Source organism: Pinus tabuliformis, chromosome Q (assembly GCF_031772625.1).
Source record: "Pinus tabuliformis cultivar Carrire ecotype Pingquan chromosome Q, CPIR1, whole genome shotgun sequence".
Taxonomy (NCBI): domain Eukaryota; kingdom Viridiplantae; phylum Streptophyta; class Pinopsida; order Pinales; family Pinaceae; genus Pinus; species Pinus tabuliformis.
The window spans coordinates 908,385,238-908,406,024 of record NC_142296.1 but is presented as its reverse complement, the minus strand read 5'-3'; the positions used below and the strand labels follow the sequence as shown (position 1 = coordinate 908,406,024).

Here is a 20,787-nt window from a genome sequence, read left to right as displayed (position 1 = left end):
GTAAAATGATAAATGGTAAAAAATAATTACTTTTTCCTCCTTTTATTCATTTTTCATGAAATATTGGGGATTTTAAAAGTATTTTTGACCTATCTTTCCTCAGAGACTGGATAATTCATTTACCTTTTGTGCAATGATAGGTGACGGATTATCAATGATGATACCGGAGTCACGTTTAAGCTCTTTTCTCGACTCGTAAAACTCAAATGAAAAGATTTCTAAGTATTTTCCCTTTTTGACTTGTAAAAGAGAATAAAAAAGGGGGGTCCACTTTCAATCTCTTTTCCGACTCTTTAAAACATGAAAAGGTTTCCGAGATGTTGTCGTTTTGAACTCATTAAAGGCTGTGAAATGCCATTCACCTAGTATACATTTACCCCTTTTTTGGGAGGGGATGAACTATTTACGAAAAAGGCACTCCTTAACTGAAATGGTCAAGCAGTTCTCTCAAGTATCATTTTCTACCTTTTCAGGCTTGAGAGACACAAATGTACAAAAATGGACCATGTGGAGTTTTCTTTTCCGTGTCTTTTTCAAACTCTCTAAACATGAAAAAGATACCGAGTTACCCCTTTTCGGACTTGTTAAAACATTAAATGATATTGGATTCATCACCATGATGAAATTGATATTCTCCTTCCTAGGGCTCATTAAACTTACTAGGTCGGATTCATCTGAAGGATGAACTTACAATGTAAGCACATGCTATCCCCTTCAAGCTTGCGTTAAAAAACAATTGAGGTACCTGCCAGAAATGATGGGGGAAAATTGGAAATTCTATCTGTCGTGTCGATAGCTCACTCTTGAACATGACACTTTCTAATTCGTGTCAGGTTGGGATATCATGCTTTTCATCATTGACCTTCCCGGGTTGGGCCATTCATTTTGTCCTTTCATTTGATCTCTGCCACATCATCATAACCACCGATCCAATGGATCCAAAAGCTGCCAAATTCTAGAGTTGTGTCACTGATATGTTCAAGAGTTAGTCCTTCTACAGTTACACTTACCCCTGATTCTCTGGATCATCTAAAATCATTTGAATCCCTTTGTCTCGTGTCGATGATGTGGGATAAATCATGGCCCTCCTTCGACATGGTTTCTTCCTATCAACTTCAGCTCATTATCCAGGAAGCTGGCCGAGAGACTCCCTTCCAGTACCTTAGAGATTGCATGCCCTAATGGCAAGTTCTTTGCACTCGATGACAAGTTCCATCATTGGCTTTCAATCAGGTGATTTCTCGAGTGTTCGATTTCAGTTCCTTTATTCAAATTTTGTGATCTTTGTTGCTGGTACCTTGAGAGACATCGTCATTATTGGTGGTTTCTCTCGTGCTTGTTAATGGTTCACATCGTTGAACGGTAATCAAGCGGTTTTCTAGCATGTTCGACTTCAACACATTCATTCACATGTTAGGATTTGTACTTTGATTGGGTTGTTTGGAGTGCAATTTCTAGGTTAAATTTACACTAGTCTATGTTACGAGGTGATGTGACATGATCATGTTGATATACATGTCTCTTTCAGATGGATGGCTACGACAATAACATGAGTTGTTATATGTGATCCTTGTCATTATTGGATGGTTGCAACCATACCTTGGTTTCTTTATGATCCTTTCTATTGGATGGTTGTGCCCATGCCTTGGATCCATTTATATGATCATTCTCTAGATGGCTATGTTCATACCATGATTCATGTATCATTTCTCAAAGTTTTCAGTGATGTATATGTATCTATGCTTGCTTGCAGGTTTTTCGACAACGGACTCCAGTTCCCTACGTCCACTTGTAAAGCATTTCACCACTCACTCTAGTTCGGCCTTCACACTTTAGGGGGCATCTGTTACACAAAATTTTGTCACTGTCCCCGTACTCCCTATCCATGATCCTGGAGGAACTCTACAGTGAACCCGACATGATTTCCCATCATGAAGAAACTCCCAGTATGTCCCTCTTCATGAGCAGAATAATTCCCCTTTGCATCATTTCCCAAGAATCTTCCTTTTACCCTATTTTACAATACTGGCGCTACTGACCAATTTCCTCGCACCAATTTGTAGAGATTAAAACTATCCCTAACACTGTATGGAGAAATTAAGCCCTTTTCCAGTCGCGTTGATCCTCTTTTGGCAAGTTTTTTAAATATGGAGTCGAAGCTTCCAACTCTAGAAGCTTCGTAATGGAAGTCTGGTAGATGGTTGGGCTGGATGGAGCCAAAGAAGTTAGTTTGGGCTCCTTTCCCCTATTAGGATGGAACAAACTCAAGAGATAAGACCTTCTCCCATGATGAGAGGAACCATCTCCCATCCATCCAAGCTATATAAACCTCTCTTTTCCCAAGCTAAACTAGATTTGGAGTGAGTTTGAATGATCAGTAAGACATCTATAGCTTGTAGATTTCTAGTGTATGTTTGAGGGAGAATAGTGTGTTTTGGTTTGGTTTGAGACTGGAGGGAAGAGACCTTAAAACTTCCATTGTTGGGGCTATCCATGAAGTGCTAGCAGAAGTGTGGGAACTTGGATACATCAGAGGAGACCAACAATGTCAAGGCATTAGTTATAATCTCTTTTTGATTTATATGAATACAACTATTGATTGATTTCCTATATGAAGCGTTTTTTTACATCTTTATGGCTTAATTTTCCTTGACCTATTAAGTAGGATGAATAAAATATTGTATGCTATCATGTTTGTTGTTGTTGTTTGTTTTCTTGTTTCAGGTATTCGAAGGAAGGAAATGGAAGATAGCTAGAGTGAAGAGGTAGGATCATCACCAAGCAAGATAAAATTCTAAGAGGTAGGCCCTCTTAATTGATTCTAGCTTAAGGATATTTTTCGTAGATTGTTTGTTTGTGGCCAGACCCGCTCTATCGGACTTGAGGAATTGTTTGTGGCCGCACTGAGAATTTACATAGGCTAGAGGAATTGTTTGTGTCCGCACTGAGAATTTACCTGCACCACAGTAATGTAAGACCTGGAAGGAGCTCAATGCATGTGTAAGGGAAACTAAAGGTAAATGGACAATGGTAGGACAATCATGAGAAATGTAACAAGAAAGGTAAATTGAATGGATTTGAGGCATCAGATGCCTTGGCTATGTTGGGAAATACTTTTCTCAATGTAGTGCATGTTGTGCACAGATAAAGGGAGTTATCTTATCTTTGACCCATGATATCTGGTAATTATGTTTTGATTATGAGTATGATGATGTCTATATATGGATATATGTATGTATGTATGTTGATGTATGAAATGGTTGTCAGGCATCATGATTATTTTATGATAATGTTTAGATGTATATATGTATGTATGTATGTCGTTGTTTGACAGGGTTGTCACAGATCATTCTTGTGGAGGAATGATTGCTTATGTAGGTGAATGGAATGAAGAGGTTCTTGGTCTTATGAGGAATAAGGAGGGAAGAGTATCCTGACAGATCTATGAGGTTAGTATCATGTGGATATGAATTGATATTATGTGTTTATACTATGCCTATGTTTATGTTATTGATAATTTATGTTGAGGGATACATCAGTGGAATGAAAGCAGTGCAATCTATAGCATGTTGGGACAAGCATGGATAGAGGAAAGAAACTAGAAGCAAGGTTTCCTAGTAGAGATAGTGTGTCCTATGGATGTGTTATGTACATATGGTATTGTGTACATGTTGTACAAGTGGTGCTATGTACATATGGTACTATGTATGTGTTGTACACGTAGTTCCATATACATATGGTGTTGTGTACATGTTGTATACGTGGTGTTGTGTACATGTTGTATACGTGGTGTTGTGTACATGTTGTATATGTTGTGTTGTGTACATAGTTGTCTGCATGTTTTACATGTGGTGCCCTGTGCATGTCGTGTCATGTACATGTTGTGCAGGTGGTGATGTGCATGTATGGTGTTGTGTACACGTCGTGTAGGTGGTAATGTGTACATGTGGTGTTATGTACATGTTGTGCAGGTGGTGCTATGTATATGAGGTGTTCTATGCATGTTGTACATGTAGTGCTATGTACATGTGCTATTGTGATATGGGTATTGTGTAGTCTTTGTATCATAACATGTGTATTCGTGGTATTGTATGGTGTGTAGGTGTATGTGTGGTGTTGTGAATCGAGTGTAGGTGTATGTGTGGTGTTGTGCACCAAGTGTAGGTGTATGTGTGGTGTTGTGCACCAAGTGTAGGTGTGCATGTGGTGTTGTACATTGGGTGTAGGTGTATGTGTGGTGTTTTACACCAGGCATAGGTGTATGTGTGGTTTCGTACACCAGGTGTAGGTGTATGTGTTGTGTTGTACATTGGGTGTATGCATATGTGTTGTGTTGTACACTGTGTATGTGTATGTGTTGTACAATGTGATGGGGAAGGCAGTTGTTGGACTTTCTAGGCCCTTGTTGCTGATAGTAATGGTTGAGGTGGTTCAATCTTGGGATAGTCTTGTTGCTCTTAAGGGTTAAGGTGATTCAATCTATGGATTCCCTTGTTGATATTGAGGGTTAATGTAGTTAAGTCTCTGGATGCCCTTGTTGATATTGAGGGCTGAGATGGTTTAGTCTCTGGATACCCTTGTTACTGATATTGAGGGTTGAGGGGGTTCAGTCTCAGGATACCCTTGTTGTGGATATTAAGGGTTGAGGTAATTTAGTCTCTAGATTCCCTTGTTGTTGATATTGAGGGTTTAGGTGGTTTAGTCTCGAGATACCCTTGTTATGGATATTGAGGGAGGAGTCGTTTTAGTCTCTAGATTCCCTTGTTGCTTAAAGAGAAGGCACTAGGTTCTTTCCGGGTTTGGAAACCAATTCAGTGTGTGTAAATAAAGGACAAATAACAACAACAAAAGCAAAATAATCATTTGAAAGATAAGTATCAATATTTTATTTCAGTTTTAATTATGCATGTGATCTATGACTTTGATTTATGATGGTTACATGTGATCTATGATTCTAGTTTATGATGATTACATGCGATTCATGATTTTTATCCACGATGGTTTCATTTTGAGATAATCAAATGTGATATGTTTATCAATACTTTATCAAATATTTAGTTTGACTTGGTGTGACACGAAAGTAAACATGATTGCAAGTGTACCTTGTTGACAAGGTAACAATGAGGTATGATGTGAATTTATTTCAATTTGTTTTGAATCTAATGGGAATTATGTGATGGTATAGGAAAGTATGAAAATACCTGGTTGGGTGGTTGGAATTGGTTGTCAAAGAATTAGCAGCAACAATGAAAAGGAATTGGAATAGGAAATAATATTCTAGTAAAGCATTCATGAGCAAGGCCATTGTGGCACATTGGTACCCAATAGTGTCCATTAATTTCCATAAGTATGCTATGACTCTTATGATGGTTTTAAGCTAGGGATATTCCTTGGTTTTTGGACCTTCTAATGTGAGGAAACCTTGCTAAGGGATGGATCGCTCGAGATAGGGGATGTCAGGGAACTTGGAAGGTGAGTGACTGCACAGAAGGGGGTTACCAAATTTCCTGAGGGACTATGTTACACAATAATTTGTCTTTGTCTTCACCCCAGTCTTCCTACTGTGTCATGTGTTCAAGCCTAACATGCTCATATTAGACAAATGCTCTATGATGTTGCCAAATGACCCACTTTTCCTAAGTTATCTGCCTCATCGCATCTGTTGGATAAATAAACGTACTGAAGGGCGCTCCTGAACAGTCCAGAAGCGCTGCCATCGCAGAAGTACACCTGATTCCCATGATGGTCCGATTTTATGTGCCAGCGCGAGGTTGCTTGTAATCTTCAATGATGACCTGACTAGCTACATTATTCAATAGTGATGTCAGTGCTATATATCAGTTATGTACTCGCGATGATCCAGATTGGGCGACTTTGTTCCAACAGTCGACCTTCCAGATGACTCCAGACCTAGTTGTTGGCATAGTTTGTATCGCCCTCCTTTCTCTAGCATGGTTGTTTCGTCATTTGTGCTACCTTCCTTGGAGATAAGCTCAATCTTCCACCTTTCATGGAGACTCCTTCTCCTATGTAAACTCTCACCATTTCTATGCACTGCTAGTTTTTGGAATGGTTGCTGATAGTTGGCTAGTGGAGAAATGCGTGTGAGTTTGCTAGATAGCTGGTGTGAGTGTGACAAGTGTGGGATTGTTGATAGCTTGTGGAAGGTTGTGAAGTGCCCTTAATGTTGTGTAAAACTTGTGAGTGAGAGAGACTTTTGTGTTGGGAGATCCATCTTCAAAGAGTGAATGCTTGAGGAACATGCTGGCTGGACCCTTCTGAGAAGGCTTGTGACATCAAGACTTTGATTGTAAGCTTACTCTTATTTCATTATTAATGCAATCAATGATGTTTTCCTATGTCTTGTATGTAATGTACTTGATAGCTCATGACTTCTTGACTTTGTGAGTAAATAGATCATTGTTGTTCCGGTTACATGCTTTGTTTATTTCCTTTGCATTGTTTTAGGTTGATTACTCATTAGGAGAAGGAAGCGGAAGCTGGAGCAACGCAACGAAACTCCATCGACCACTAGTTGAGGTAGGCCTCCAACTATGACTATTTAAGGAAAGCTATTTTTGATCTATCCTTATTTGTGATTAGACCCACTCTAGGGCTAGAGGGGTTGTCTCTGTCCGCAGAGGGAACACTTTCCTGCATCACAAATTGGCGACTCCACTGGGGAGATTTGGCCTTTGTTCTTTTCTTGTTTACTCTTGTCTTGATTTTTTGTTTTTGTCTCTTTTGAAGTCTTGGGGATTATTTACCGGTCTTCTGAGTTCCCTGGCCTGATCTGGGAAATGCCCTTATTTGATTGAAGATTTGACTGTTTTTGATTTGGGAGTTTTGGTTCGCCTGTTCTTGTTTTGAAAGTCATCACGGATTTAATTTTAACAGTCGCGCTGTCATCACGCTCACCCTTTTGTAGTATCCTGTTCATCGTGTAATTACGCCTAACAGTCACGACGGTTCTAAAAATTGGGCCATTGCAAAAAAGTTGTGTACTTCCGCGTTGGCATCGCTTTGTTGCTACGGCTAGTGCTTTATAAACACTTGTTTCTTGTGTATTACTCGCGCTGATTGCTGTAGAATTGATTTTCTCAATTCTGCCTCCTGAGTCCATCAGTTTTGCTAGTCCCTTGTTGTTCTCACTTGTTTCATAACTTGTTTTTCACTGTTTATAGGTTGAGGCACTCTCTTGTGAGCTTTGTTGAATGAATCTTGTTTTTCTTGCTTCTATGACCTAGTTTCATTGTTTCAAGTCTCTTGGATCAGTTTCGCTTGGTTTCTTGTTTGCTCAAAGATTCATTTGCAGCTTGTTGTTGGTTTGATTAAGCCTTCCCCTTTCCTTGTTTTTGGTTGATTGTTTAGTGACTATTATTGAACCAATCTCTGGCATTGATTCGATTTCTATTCACTACCCGAACATAGATTACAATTATTTGGATCAACTATTTTTCCACACTTGCTTGTTGCTTATTTACTTCTTCTAGAATTAGAGACATCAAAATCAAAAGAATTGCATTCATTTAGTATACGAAAGTGAAAGTGAATTTGCATTTCAAGTTTACATATTGGAAAGCAAATGTTTAAATCTCTCATTAGTAGTATCCGTGCACTTTAGGAATTGATGTCTGCTTGCATTGAGGGACTGCCTTTGTTGTCTTGGTTTTCTTGGATTGGGAATGATCTCTCTACCCTCCTGTAGGTAGGTGTTCATCGAAGAAAAGGATATTTCATTCATTCTAGCTGCATCCTAGGATTTGTCATATACATATGATAAGGCCTAAAAACTGAAGCATAATCCAAGATCAACTCTAAAATGAACTGAATAAATCTAAAAACGCATTGGAACATAATGCACATTATTTATAGGTCTAGGCTAGAGACGTGCTCTGGCATCATTAAACCTAGTCACGTTTGTTTCCACTCAAGGTTGGGTGATTCCTCCTTCTGTGACTCAATAGTGGTCTAGCACGGAATTGAGCTCCCATGTACCATCGAGTATATGCTGGGAGACTCCACTAGGTTATCATCCTTTATCCATAGGAAGCCGTGTCTGCCTACTTACATGCTGTAACGCACCTAACACAGCATTCGGGAAGATTGACTACCGTACGGAAATTCCTTGGTTTTCATATGACTGCCAAGGTGTATATGCTGTTTTACAGATTTGTCTGCTAAACCTTTTGCCTAGTTCTCCAGAGTAGTCAATTTTGTTCCTTTTCGGACTCCCTAAAAGAAAAGGTCCATCTGAGCACTTGTCCTTTCAGGCTCATTAGACCTCGAAAGAGATAGAGTCATCTTTTCATCCTTTTCTCAACTCTTGAAACATGGAAAGGTCAAGTTTTGTTCCTGCGTCATAAAATTTACTACCCACGAAATATTCTTGGTAATAGTTCAAGTTCTTAGAGTGCTTCTCAGGCTCGTTCCCGATGGCAACAGTCCCCAAGTCTACTGGCCAAGGTCTTCCCCCAGATGGGAACCCTGGTCCATTTCCTCCTTTTGGAAATGTCGGTGCTCTTTATATGGCAACTCTGTCCTTGCCTGGGTTAACCATCGATTTACCCGTTTGGTTGTTTTCAACCTTGGTGGTCCCGAGTGTCATGACCCCTATTCCACCATCTCCTTCGTCCGAACCATGACATGTTGATTCCAAGGTTGAGCCTACGCCTTCTTCCCCTTTTTCTTCCTCCTCCTCTCCTCCTCCGCCTGGTTAAAGTTTCACATCTAGTAACCAAGAGGCTAAGAAGAAGAAGTCTGATAAATGCGAGGCCACCTGTGCAGCTACTGCTCCAAGTACATCTAAGGTCGGAACACCTTCTGCTCCTCCGCGGAAGGTTAAGTTTCCTTGTAAATTGTGCAAGGGCGACCATCTTCTTCGTGATTGTCCTGGCATTCCTAAGATCTTAGAAGTATGGTCTGACAATCAAGCTTTTCCCTCATCATCCTCTGAAGCTCATGGCAATGCTACCATATCAACTGGCAACGGTAAGAAGAAAGGAAAGATTCGATTCCCCTGTAGGTTATGTGAAGGCAAACATCCCCTTCACCTTTGTCCGCTCATGGATAAAGCTTCCACCATTTTGGAAGGTCTTACAACTTCTTCACCCCAACATCCTGTTGGTTATCAGAGGCTCTCTTCAGACCCTCTCCCGATTGACAAAGAGATTGACTTAGATTCTTCTCTTGTCTGTCCTCCTCCTTCTGAGCCTAGTTGTGCTAAGCCTGTTCCAAACCAACCATTGGTCGGGGAGAGTGTCAACTTAGGTTCACCACCTGTTGATCACTCTGTTTCAGAAGAGTGTCATGCTCATGTTCTTCTCGTCTCATCAAATTCTCCTGAGTCTGAAAATGACCCCCCTGTCCCCGCTAATCAAGGGGTCCTCCTTCGGTTCCTATAGAGCAGGGGGTCAATCATACGATTCCCCCACCAAGTAGTTCAGTCGTTTCCTTTGACTGGAGTCACTTGACTGATTTCCGCCTTCCATCCTATGTGCCTTTCCAAATTACAGTACATGCCTATGATAAGGCAGTACCTAGCACTGTCTTGGATGAGGGTGCGTCTGTCAGTCTTATGCCTTCCACTACTTGGCAAGATTTGGGCTCCCCATAGCTTGTGCCAATCACACAGCATCTGTTAGCATTTGATGGAGGAACCAGTAAACCTTTAGGGATCCTCCCGAACCTTCCTGTTACTTTAGGGGGAAAAATCATCTATATAGACATGATGGTTGTCCAAGGTGATTTAGATTTTAGTCTTCTCCTTGGCCGTGACTATGTTTATGCCATGGGGGCCCTCGTCTCTTCACTTTTCCGTGTGGTTTGTTTTCCACATGATGGACGAGTGGTGACCATAGATCAATTATCATTCTTTAGTCCCCCAGTGCCTTCTGTGCAGCCGTCATCCCCTCTCGATTCTTTCTCGCAAGCAGTCCCTTCCTTGTCACAAGTCAATTATGTGGCTACCCATTTTGTCTCCGCCTCTGCTGCTGATCATGTAGATGGTCTCATACATCATGTACTGGGGGCATTGGAACCCGATTTGTCATTGGTGCATCATGACATGTATTCCTCCCAAAGTGCATTTCTTCCATCTCGCGAAGACCTCTTGGGAGCCATGTTCTCGTGTGGCCCCTGAACAGGAGTGCCAAGGATAGTTCTTTTCTTGTGTCGACCTCGTTAAAAAAATGAAACAAGGTGCACAAGGATATTTTGTTCCTGTCTCAACCTCGTCAAAAAATGAAACCGGATGTCACGAGCAGCATTCCTTGTCTTGTGTCAAGCTCGTTAAAAAATGAAACAAGGATTCTTGAGGAAAGTTCTTGATCTTATGTCAACCTCGTTAAAAAATGAAACAAGGGTTATGAGGATAGTTCTTTTACTGTGTCAACCTCATTAAAAAATGAAACAACTCATGATGATGCGATCCCATGTTCACATGAGCCGACATGTGATTGATTCATGTCCAAGGCTCGTTATAGCCTTAGTATTTGCTTAACCATAAACCCATCGAGTGAAACCTTGTGTTGTGACCCTTCGGAATTGGCTTAATGGAATCGTGCCATGGCACAATTTCATTATTTTCCATGATTAACTGTAACTAACACTTTGATCCTTGAGTCAACACCCTTTGGGGCTTAGGTGTAGGTTCGTACAACTGAACTCGTGACCAAGGTTTTAACCTTTGCTCTATTAGCCTTCGGGCCTCCCACTTGACCTTTTAAGTGACTGAGCCTAAAGGTTATTAGGCCTATGCATGATCATGCCACATGTGATAACATGAGTAGCTAATATGATGGAACCACACCGATTAAAGAGTGAATGTGTTGGAATGAATCCACCTTTGGATCTGGGTGAGTTGCATGAACATTAACATTGTTAAACACCATGCTAGTTTGGACAATACCCACTGTGGATCCTCCATAAGTTGCACATTGTTTAATGTATTAATGTTGTAGGTTTTTCCCTATAGTTTTGGGCTTCCAATTAGTGTTGATCTTCAAATGACCATAAATTCTCATATGAGAGGAGTTTCTCAGAGCATAATATATTGTTGGAAAGGTATTGACAAGACCTATAGAACCATGCTATTTGTAGGACCTTTTGAACATCTTAACCAATTCAAAAACTTAAATAACTTCAAGGACCTTCAACTTCACTTGATGAGAAGTTGTAAGAGATTTATTTGTCATATCACTTCATAAAGAGTCATGTTGTTTCCTTTAGGCATCACGAGTCATATAAATGCATCCTTAGACATCTCATTTGACATCAACGATATCTTGTTTTCATTAATGACAACACAATGTGCATTATGAAAGATACATTGTACTATTTTTTTGTTGCGTGAACACTTTATTTTGATATTAGTGTAAGATTGCAACCTATGCCATTAAGGAACCTTATATTTGTCAATATAATAATGAGAGATCTCTTTGTGCAATATTAATTTATGAAATGAATTAATTCTCTTTTCAATACTTGTTTGTATGTTTTCATTTGAAGTCAAAATTAGTAACCTATACAATAATATTTTTCATTGAATATTGAAAATAAGATTTGCTTGATAATCAAGTACAAGAACGTTTTTGTTTTGTTTTTTATTTATTTTTTCGAGGAAATATCTAGGAAAATTCACCCTTAACCCTGAGGGTATCGAGGAGAATTGACCCCATGACCTCCCATTGACGAGATGCTTTAGAAACAAGACCCTGACCAATTGAGCTAACCCTCAAGGCTAGTACACGAACATTTAATAATATTGTTTGAATGAAATATTGTATTTTACACCCAACAAAGTGTTTCTCTAATTTACCATCTAGTGAGTGAGAGCTTTGTAGCATTGTTAATCTTTATTTCGAGTTATTTAGATTTCAAAGGTGTAACTTTGTTTTTAAGTATTAGATCATTATTTAAGAGTTTTTCTCATAGGATAGAAAGTCCACTTATGTCCTAAACCTTACACATACAATGCTAGTATCTTGCAAGCTTACGTCTCCAAATTGATAATTTAATGTCCTAAATTTAAGTTAATTAAATTTATTGACATATACTAAAATGTTTTTAGTTTGTATGTGACTTGCGATGCTAGCCTTTAGCAAAGAATATGTGACCCAAGGGCATCCATGACATTAAATCACCCAGGGATCACATCTAACCTAGGCCATACCAACCCTTAACATGGTTGGATTTTTGGCATCCACAAGGTTTCAAATCAGTGACTTTCACAAAAGTAGTACCTTAATAGAACACCTTGTCGCCAACCATTCTACATTTCATGGGTTCATTTGAGGACACTTTTATTGGTGTGCTTCTATAGAAACTAGAGATGATAATGAGCAACCCATTGACTTTATGAGTAAAACCGTAAGGGATGCTAAATTAAACTAGATCATTATTGCGAAGCAAGTTTATGCCTTAGTACAATAGTTGAAACATTTTAAGAGCTATGTTGAGTACAATAAGGTTATAGCCTGTATCCCTTACCCTATTGTGAAAGATGTGCCCTTTCAACAAGATTGTCATGGGATTAGGGGAAAATTTGGATTGAAGAGTCAAGAATATGACATTAACATTAAACCTACTAAAATCATTAAAGGCCAATGATTAACTAAGGTGTTGATTAGAGGAAATGAATAAGCCTGGAGGATGGGTGAAAATGACTAAGTAAATGTTGTCCTAAGTGAATTAGAACATGATGAGTAGTACTTTGACATTATTTATTGTTTAAATAATCCATCATGTCCTAATCATTTAGTGGACCACAAAAAGAGAGCCTTAAGATTAAAAGCCATCAAATTTTGTATAACCTAAGATGGTCTTGGTTGGAGAAACCCTAATGGAATAATCCTTAGATGTGTTAACAAGGAAAAAGGTAATAAATTGATTTAGGAACTCCATTCAAGGTATTATGGGGGTCACTTTGCAGCCAACATTACTACACATGAAATCTTGAGGCAAAGTTACTATTGGCTTGCATTATTCACTAACACTAATGATTATTTTAGGTGTTGCTAATCATGCCAATTCTTCTTAGGGAAATATCAATTTCCTAATTTAAAACTACTCATTTTTTAGGCACTTTTTCAACAATGGGGTTTGGATTTGATTGGTGAATTTAAGGACAATTCTTGTAATGGATACTGTCGGGATTTGATTACTACAAACTATTTCATTAGTTGGGTAGAAGCCATACCAACAAAGAATGTAATTGAAGTTGTAATGAGTTTCCTTGAGGATAGAACAATCACAAGATTTAGTGCCTTGGCCAACATTACTACTAATAATGCAAAAGCCTTTATTTTTTTAGCCTTGGGAATTTTTTTCTTCAAGTATGTGATTGTTCTTTCTCATTCATCTAATTATTACTTGTAGGCAAATGAATTGGTTGAGTCTAGCAATAATAATTTGATGCATATCATCAAGCATAGTGTAGGTGAGAATATGAATAATTAAGATAGTAAAAGCAAGTATGATCTAAGGGATGATCGTATCATGACCAAGGCCTCTAGTGAAAAGACCCCTTTCAAATAAGTATATGGAATTGAATAAAGATTACCTATCAACCTCCATGTTCTTATTTTTTTATCTTATACAACATTTCACAATGAACCAATAGGCTTTGAAAGGGAGAAATGATCAACCTGTAGATTTAGATGAGTCCGGGAGACATGCTTTTCATTAAATGGTAAGAAATAAGATAAAATTAAGGGGACATTTGATCATTACTTAAGACAAATAAATTTTGAAGAAGGAGATATGTATAATGTGGGACAAGGGAAAGGAAAATCCATGTATGCATAAGAAGTTTGATAGTTTGTGGCTTGGTCCTTACAAGGTTGAGAGGAAGTATGTGATTAGGTCTTTCTATTTAGCCAAGCTTAATGGAGATAAGCTACCTTTATCGATTAATGTGCCACTTCTTAACTTTACAATGCAAGAGGAAATCAACTCCTCTATTAGCTTAGAGTAGCATATTTACAGGTCATTTTGTGTGCATGCATTTTGATTGTACTTTCATTTGATTTTAGTTATTGGCTAATATTTTGTATTCATATAACGTAGTTTTGTATATTGTAGGATCATATACCATTGCTTTTTGTTATTTATAACTATATGTTAGAATGTAGTAGGATACTTTAGAGTGATATAGAAATGAAAGTCTTGGAGTTCCAAAGAAATTGAGGTTCTCATTCACTCTATTGCAAGTACATGTCCATATGTTGGAGCCAAATGTCACCCCCTCACTTCGAGGATAACTATAGGAGATTTTTCTTCGACAATCCACATTGTAGATAGTGGTCCCAATGATGACGTTCAACATTTTCCACATGTAATAGCCCATAGATGCTCCTCATATAGTGCTCATCTAGCTCATTTGATAATGATAGTGTCTTAACACACATGAGGTGCATTAGTCATTGATTCATACTAAGTGTTTACATTTAATGTATTTGACATCTATGTAGAGATCATGGCTTGAAATTGATAATGGATCATGGTGCTTAGAAGTTATTCCTTTTGCCTTGTTTCACCTTAGCAATTATCATCCGTTCCTACTCAAATGTATTTGCTCTTGAGGAAAGGGATACCAGTGGAGAACCTTGGTAAGGGTAATGTGCCCATGTCTTCTCCATACTTAACACACTCCACTTACATCCCCTCTATTATTCTTTATTATGGGTTGGATATTACATGTTCCCCAAAAAAAATCCATACTTCATAATCCATGGGAATGATGGGCTTGGATGCTTGGGGTTGATGCAATTGTATTAAAAAATAAGAAGAGAAAGAGCATGATACAAATTTCAAAATGCAAAAGATAAATGAAAGGGATATTAATGATAAATCAAAAGCCAAATAAGATTTAGCTCTACCCCCTTACTATGAGGTTATTGCCCCCAAGTCTTAATGCAATGAGATGCATAACCAAAGAAGGACAAAGTTTGACTATCCTAACCCTTGCGAAATGAAATGCATACACATGAAAAGGGGGATTGCAAAGAAAAAAAGAATACAAGAAAAAGGCAAGAGAACGAGGTAGAAAGACATGGTACTAAGGAAATGATAACTTAGTGCACAAAACACTCCCTCTACAAAGGTGCTCATAAAGGTGAATATCAGATGTAGCCTTGCATGTCAAAGACACTTGAGAAACTAAGCGAAGTGTAGTTTAATGCTTGATTCTTCTTCTTGATAATTACTTGTGTATATTAGATGTTTTTATTATTACTTATTATGTATTCTTCATAAGAAATTATACAAATGTTCAAAAACATAAAGATCACCAAGAGACAAGAGACACCAAAATTAGGTTGCTAGCTAAGGCAAAAACCACAAGGGGAAAACCTAACAATCCTTCTCTTATAGAGTCAGATCAAAGTGAGATGTCCAAGACCAAGACTAAGAACAAACTGCCACCAATAGGACAAGCCCAAACCCTCCTCCAAGTCACCTCCAAAGTCAAAGTCAATGCTGGTCAAATCTGCTCCAATATGGTCAATGTCCTGAAATTTAGACCTACAACAAGGGGCCGAAATTCGGCCTGTGGTAGCCTTAGAAACTTCAACCTCTTTTCACATAATTCGGTCCCTCACATGTGTGAGTTGGAAGAAGTCAAATATTCAGTCAATAGTGCATAATTCTCCTTACCTTTGACTTGTCTTTTCTCTCTCCTTTGACTCAACCTCTTACTCCTTCGTTAGGTGCAGAAGGTACTTGTTGTGATAATAAATGAATATGCCCCAAGTAGGTTGAACTTGTATCTAATATATAGCTTTCCAGGAGGGTCGAATAGGTGCCACTTGGAAGGCATGACTGACTTGTCCAAGGAAGGCCTGCTTGGTCAACATGTGGACTAATGACTCAATATAAAATTCAAATTTCCTTTTCTTACAAATATCCAAATGGGACATGACTCAAATAAATTTTCCTTTTAATTCTTTTGACTCTAAGCATGAAGAACATGCTTTAACAAAAAATAAATAAATGTAGTAAATACATCAATGATAATTTTATATTATGAAGACCGACTCTAGTTACAACTTTAACACCTTTCCCATGAATTAAACCCCAAGTTATATCATTTTCATACACAATTGCACCTTGATTGGTTTCTTGCGAAATACTCCAATTCTTAGGTCTTGACACACCTAATAGGGTTTCAAGATAGTCCTCCCATACCTAAACTTGGAAAATTGCATAAAGTCATGGGCTACTGTAAAGTTTGAAGAAGACACCTAATGTGATATACTTAATGACTTTTACATAAATGCGACTCACTTTCTATGTTGCATTTACTCTTGTACATAGGTCAGTTGGTCTCACATGAATACTTGAAGCTCCTCTTTGTGATGAAGTTTACATAAAAATAGTCCTTTGGAGGACAATGATGATGACTTCTCCCACATTTGATTGAGGTTGTTCCACCTTCTTTGGAGGACATTGGACATTATGATGTCTTGGCAGACTTAGCAAGGCATCTCACCACCCATTGGAGATAAGACATTGGACACTAGAGATGGGACATTGCATCTACACCATGGTGTGGCAATTGGAGATGAGATGTCTCACCTTTATGACATCTTTTCATGATGAAGGCACCCTTTTTGGAGCTTTATGTGACCCTTGATAGGGAAACATTATCACTTTTGGAGACAATGCTTCACTTTTGGAGCCCTTACTTGCCATTTAGAGTGAGCTATCCACTTGTAGAGAGATTTTATGCTACAAATGTAGCCTTGGAGTACACATTTGATGAGGACGACTTGATATTTTGAGCATTACTCTTCATTTAAGACACATAGTTGGGGGTCTTGAGACCTATCCACTCCCGTAGCATGGATATTTTATGTATTTGTGACTTATCTCTAGGATTTGTAAGAGAAAGGCATTATTTTATGTTCTAGGGCTTGTAGTAAACGAGGATGTGCTCAATCTTTCATATAAACAAGAGAAACACTCCCCACTTGTGAATCGTTGCTACTTATAGAGATATATCTCTACTCATCTTAGTTTATTTTTAATCTTGAAAGCCTCTGTTTTAATTGGTATATTACTTATAGTGAAATAAAAAAATAGAATAAAGAAATAACAAATAAATGAAAGAGAGAACTTGTGTACCTGATTAAGATACAAAACACTATTTTTCTGTCTTTCCATTTACTAGTTTGCTTATGACTTGTGGGACTAGCCTTTGGCTAAGAAACCACGATCCAGGGGCATCTAAGCCATCAAAATCACCTAGGGATCACAACCTGACCTGGGCCACCCCAATCCTTAATCATGATAGACAACACAAATACCAGGGATAATGAAATTAAATTCAAAGAAATGGATCGATTTACAACATTATACTTTAGGTGTAAGGATGGATTCTTTCTAGCTACCTTGAATCATTGCTACTTGTAGAGATATATCGTTACTCATCTTAGTTTGTTTTCAATCTTGAAAGCCTATGATTTATTTGGTATATTACCTATAGTGAAATAAAGAAAATATAAAAGAAATGAAATATAGAACTTGTGTGCTTGATTAAGATACAAAACACTACTTTTTTCTTTTTTTCTTTTCATTTACTAGTTTTTCTCTTACTTGTGGGAACAATCTTTCACTAATAAACCACTACCCAGGGGCTTCTAAGTTGTCAAAAGCACCTAGCGATCACAAACTGCCCTGGCCCACCCCAACCCTTAATCATGAGATACAATAGGGAAAAAACTTAATAAAATTTACATTCAAAGAAGTGGAATGATTTACAACATTATACCCCACGTGTAAGGATGGATTCTTGGTGACTACCTTGATCCCTTCTCCTCCATGGCTCACTCACTATGATAAGACTAACCGCAGTAATGCAAAGAGGTATTCCTCAAAGATTCCTCTAATGTAAGGGTAACACATTCTTTCTATCTTGTACCTCTCTCCCCATAAAAAGGTATCATCATATATGATTGGATTTCTTTGTATCAAAAAGGTTTGAACCGAAGACATTCACAAAAAAAAATCTTAATAAAATGCCATATCACAAACGTCCCGAGGATTAACCACATTAGTTTGTTCGAAACTTCGACCAAATCCTAACGATGTGATTAATCCGAAAGACATATATCTATAATATAAATCACAAAAATCTCAAATCTAATATTCTACATTAAGTAACTAATATGAAACACTTCATGACTCACCTATATTTATATTTAAACGTCTTATTTCATATTTCAATATTAATATATTATATAAAATTATATTTCAGTAAAAGCAAATTAAATATGATTATACAGTTAGAATGAAAACATCAATAAATAACTAATATTTATTGGAAATTAAGATATTCTACTTATTTCGTAAAAGAGAAGGGAAAAAGTACTATTTTCTTTACCGTTAGGAGAGAGAATCCGAAATAAGTATCAAAAATGAGCTGCCTTTAGATTTCGGAATTTCCAAAACATTACTTAAAAGTTGGGTAGTTTCGTTGTCACGAACTGGTCAAGTCAACTCTCAAGACTTGTGACCGCACCCTAGCATTAAATTTTATGACATGTGAACTCAATACAACATCAAATGTTACGTGTTGAGGTAAATTCAAAATAACACCTTAACCTGGCAACGGATATTGGTGCTTAAATTACTCATACTGGGATCAAATTACGCGATAATCCAACTAAGATAACATTTAATTACCTGATTAAACATTTAATGCGGATCAGCCGTTAGCCCGCTCATTTTCAATTCAAATTTTTGAAATAAAGTGGCAAGCGAACGGTGCAGGGAGTAAGATGGTTGTGCAGTCCAAAAGCCAAAACAGAGGAAGATCAAGATTGGATTGGTGGTCGAGGAAAAACTTCTGATAATGGGTGGTGTTCCAGTTGCGAACGGTGCAGGGAGTAAGATGGTTGTGCAGTCCAAAAGCCAAAACAGAGGAAGATCAAGATTGGATTGGTGGTCGAGGAAAAACTTCTGATAATGGGTGGTGTTCCAGTTAACATGATTCAGTAGATTTTCACATGGGTTTATCGTCTATTAGCAAAATTTGCAGAAGGAAGCCCTGGGGTTCTAAAGGATTTAACGCCGTTTTCTTTGTCAGGCCTTCAGGCTTCTTGAAGGTAAGTTTGGATATGGGTACTTGATTTCTGAAGCGGGGTTTTCTAGAAACTTTGGATGAGATATGTTGCTTGCAGCTATCAATCTGAGGTAGTTAATTAGCCATCTGGGATTCAGTTAGCATTTGTTTTTTTAATGAAAGAAGAGGGTTGATCTAGACGGGACAGGGAGGCTCAGATTTGGGTAGTGACGGTAAGGAATAGCACGAGTTGACTGCATTATGGGCATAATGGAATGGCGAATCAGGATGTGTTATTTATAACCTTCGACTACTACACATTATCGGCACGAAACCCACCAAATAATGTGTAGTAGTCCCAGGTTATCAAATAACACATCCTGATTTGTTCTCCATTTGGGTTTCTTACAGTGTTTTCTAGAATCCGTTTTCTGTTCACATGCGTTTGCCCATATTGGTAGTGATTTTTAATCAATTTTCCCTTTTATGAAGATCAGGACTGTGGGAGGTAAAGTAAGGAATCATGCCAGAAGAGGTTAATCTGAGCCCAGGCGGTGATGCTGGTTCAAATGTGGATTGGGACCAGCAAACCCAGCAGCATATTAACACTGGGACTACTATGGCAAGGGCTCTGTTGAGGGCAAGAGACAGCATACAGAACAAGGAAAATCTCGTTCCAGAAGAGCCGGGCAGCGCAAGAAGAAGAAGAATGGTGGTATCTACTTCAAGAAGTCCTTTACCCTCAGATTATCCTCGTGCTCCTTTGCAAGACATTACAGATTATATGCACGTAAGTTTTCTGTGGGTAAACATATACAAAATCTTGTCATTTGCTTAGTTTAGTGTGCATCTTGATGCTATTTTTCTTGTTCTTCTTGCACTTACCCTTTTATGCCAAGAAATGCTAGTCAATCAGGTATATTTTCATTTTGTCGCTATTTATGTTCAGATTATTGGAAGACTTCTTCTGGAGTTTGATTTTAACATCTTCTCATTATAAGTATCAATGCTTATGCATTAAGTGTTTAATGTGATTGCATGGTAATCTTCTTTCATTTCATGCTAAACATTTCTAAGTAGGTATTTCCTAAGCATTATGGTTGTATGGTACGCTTCTTTGATTTCATGCTAAACATTTTTAAGTAGGTATTTCCTAAGCATTCTTTAGTTTGCATATTTCTTATGATAGTTTCTACTTTACTAATGTGGGATTGACTGATATCCACCTTCAGACTCACCGGAGGAGCAGGCCTAGGATTAGGACTAGAATGCAAATGCACGGGACTACTCGTGACAGCCCTGTGCAAGAACGATCTGCCAAAGAAGGTCCCTTGCAGGTAGCACAAGCCACTGCAACATTGATGAAAATGAGGTGAAACAGTTTGTTTCTTCTCCGGTGATGATTGGCAAATGTTTCTACCGAATTTTCAGTACAATCAAAGCTCTTCTTTCTCAGAAAGGGCTGTTATAGACAATTTTGTGCCTTACAGCAACAGACATGAATTGTCAATAATCCAAGGGATCCAAAGTTCCCTAAACATGATGTTCCTACCCCTAGAGGAACAAGGTCAGCAAACCAACAGCTCTCAGATCAGTTCTCCACCTGAAAATACTCAAAAACAAGCAATCCTGAAATCAAAGCAGGTGCTCCACTAGGTTTCTGCGCTGAAACTCAGTTGCTCCATGGTGTACCTGCGTTGCAAAGCAAGTGGAACAAAGGCCAC

At 38.2% G+C, this 20,787-nt stretch overlaps 1 protein-coding gene across 2 annotated transcripts; it reads left to right on the top strand.

Moving 5' to 3' along the window:
- Window positions 1-18,764: 18,764 nt before the first annotated feature.
- Window positions 18,765-20,532, top strand: LOC149222420 (uncharacterized). Of its 2 annotated transcripts, none has more exons than XM_089383103.1 (3): window positions 18,765-19,106; window positions 19,561-19,853; window positions 20,296-20,532. In XM_089383103.1, the coding sequence occupies exons 2-3, from the start codon at window positions 19,587-19,589 to the stop codon at window positions 20,437-20,439; spliced, it is 411 nt and encodes a 136-aa protein (XP_089239229.1). In that variant the 5' UTR covers window positions 18,765-19,106; window positions 19,561-19,586; the 3' UTR covers window positions 20,440-20,532. The 2 variants fall into 2 exon arrangements, with proteins under 2 accessions (XP_089239229.1, XP_089239230.1); XM_089383104.1 differs by having other exon boundaries at window positions 19,556-19,853.
- The last annotated feature ends 255 nt before the right edge of the window (window positions 20,533-20,787 follow it).

Coding starts and splice junctions, on each gene's coding strand:
- LOC149222420 (XM_089383103.1), top strand. CDS start 19,587: ATGCCAGAAGAGGTTAATCTGAGCCCAGGCGGTGATGCTGGTTCAAAT. Junction 19,854..20,295: donor ACATTACAGATTATATGCAC/GTAAGTTTTCTG, acceptor ATCCACCTTCAG/ACTCACCGGAGGAGCAGGCC.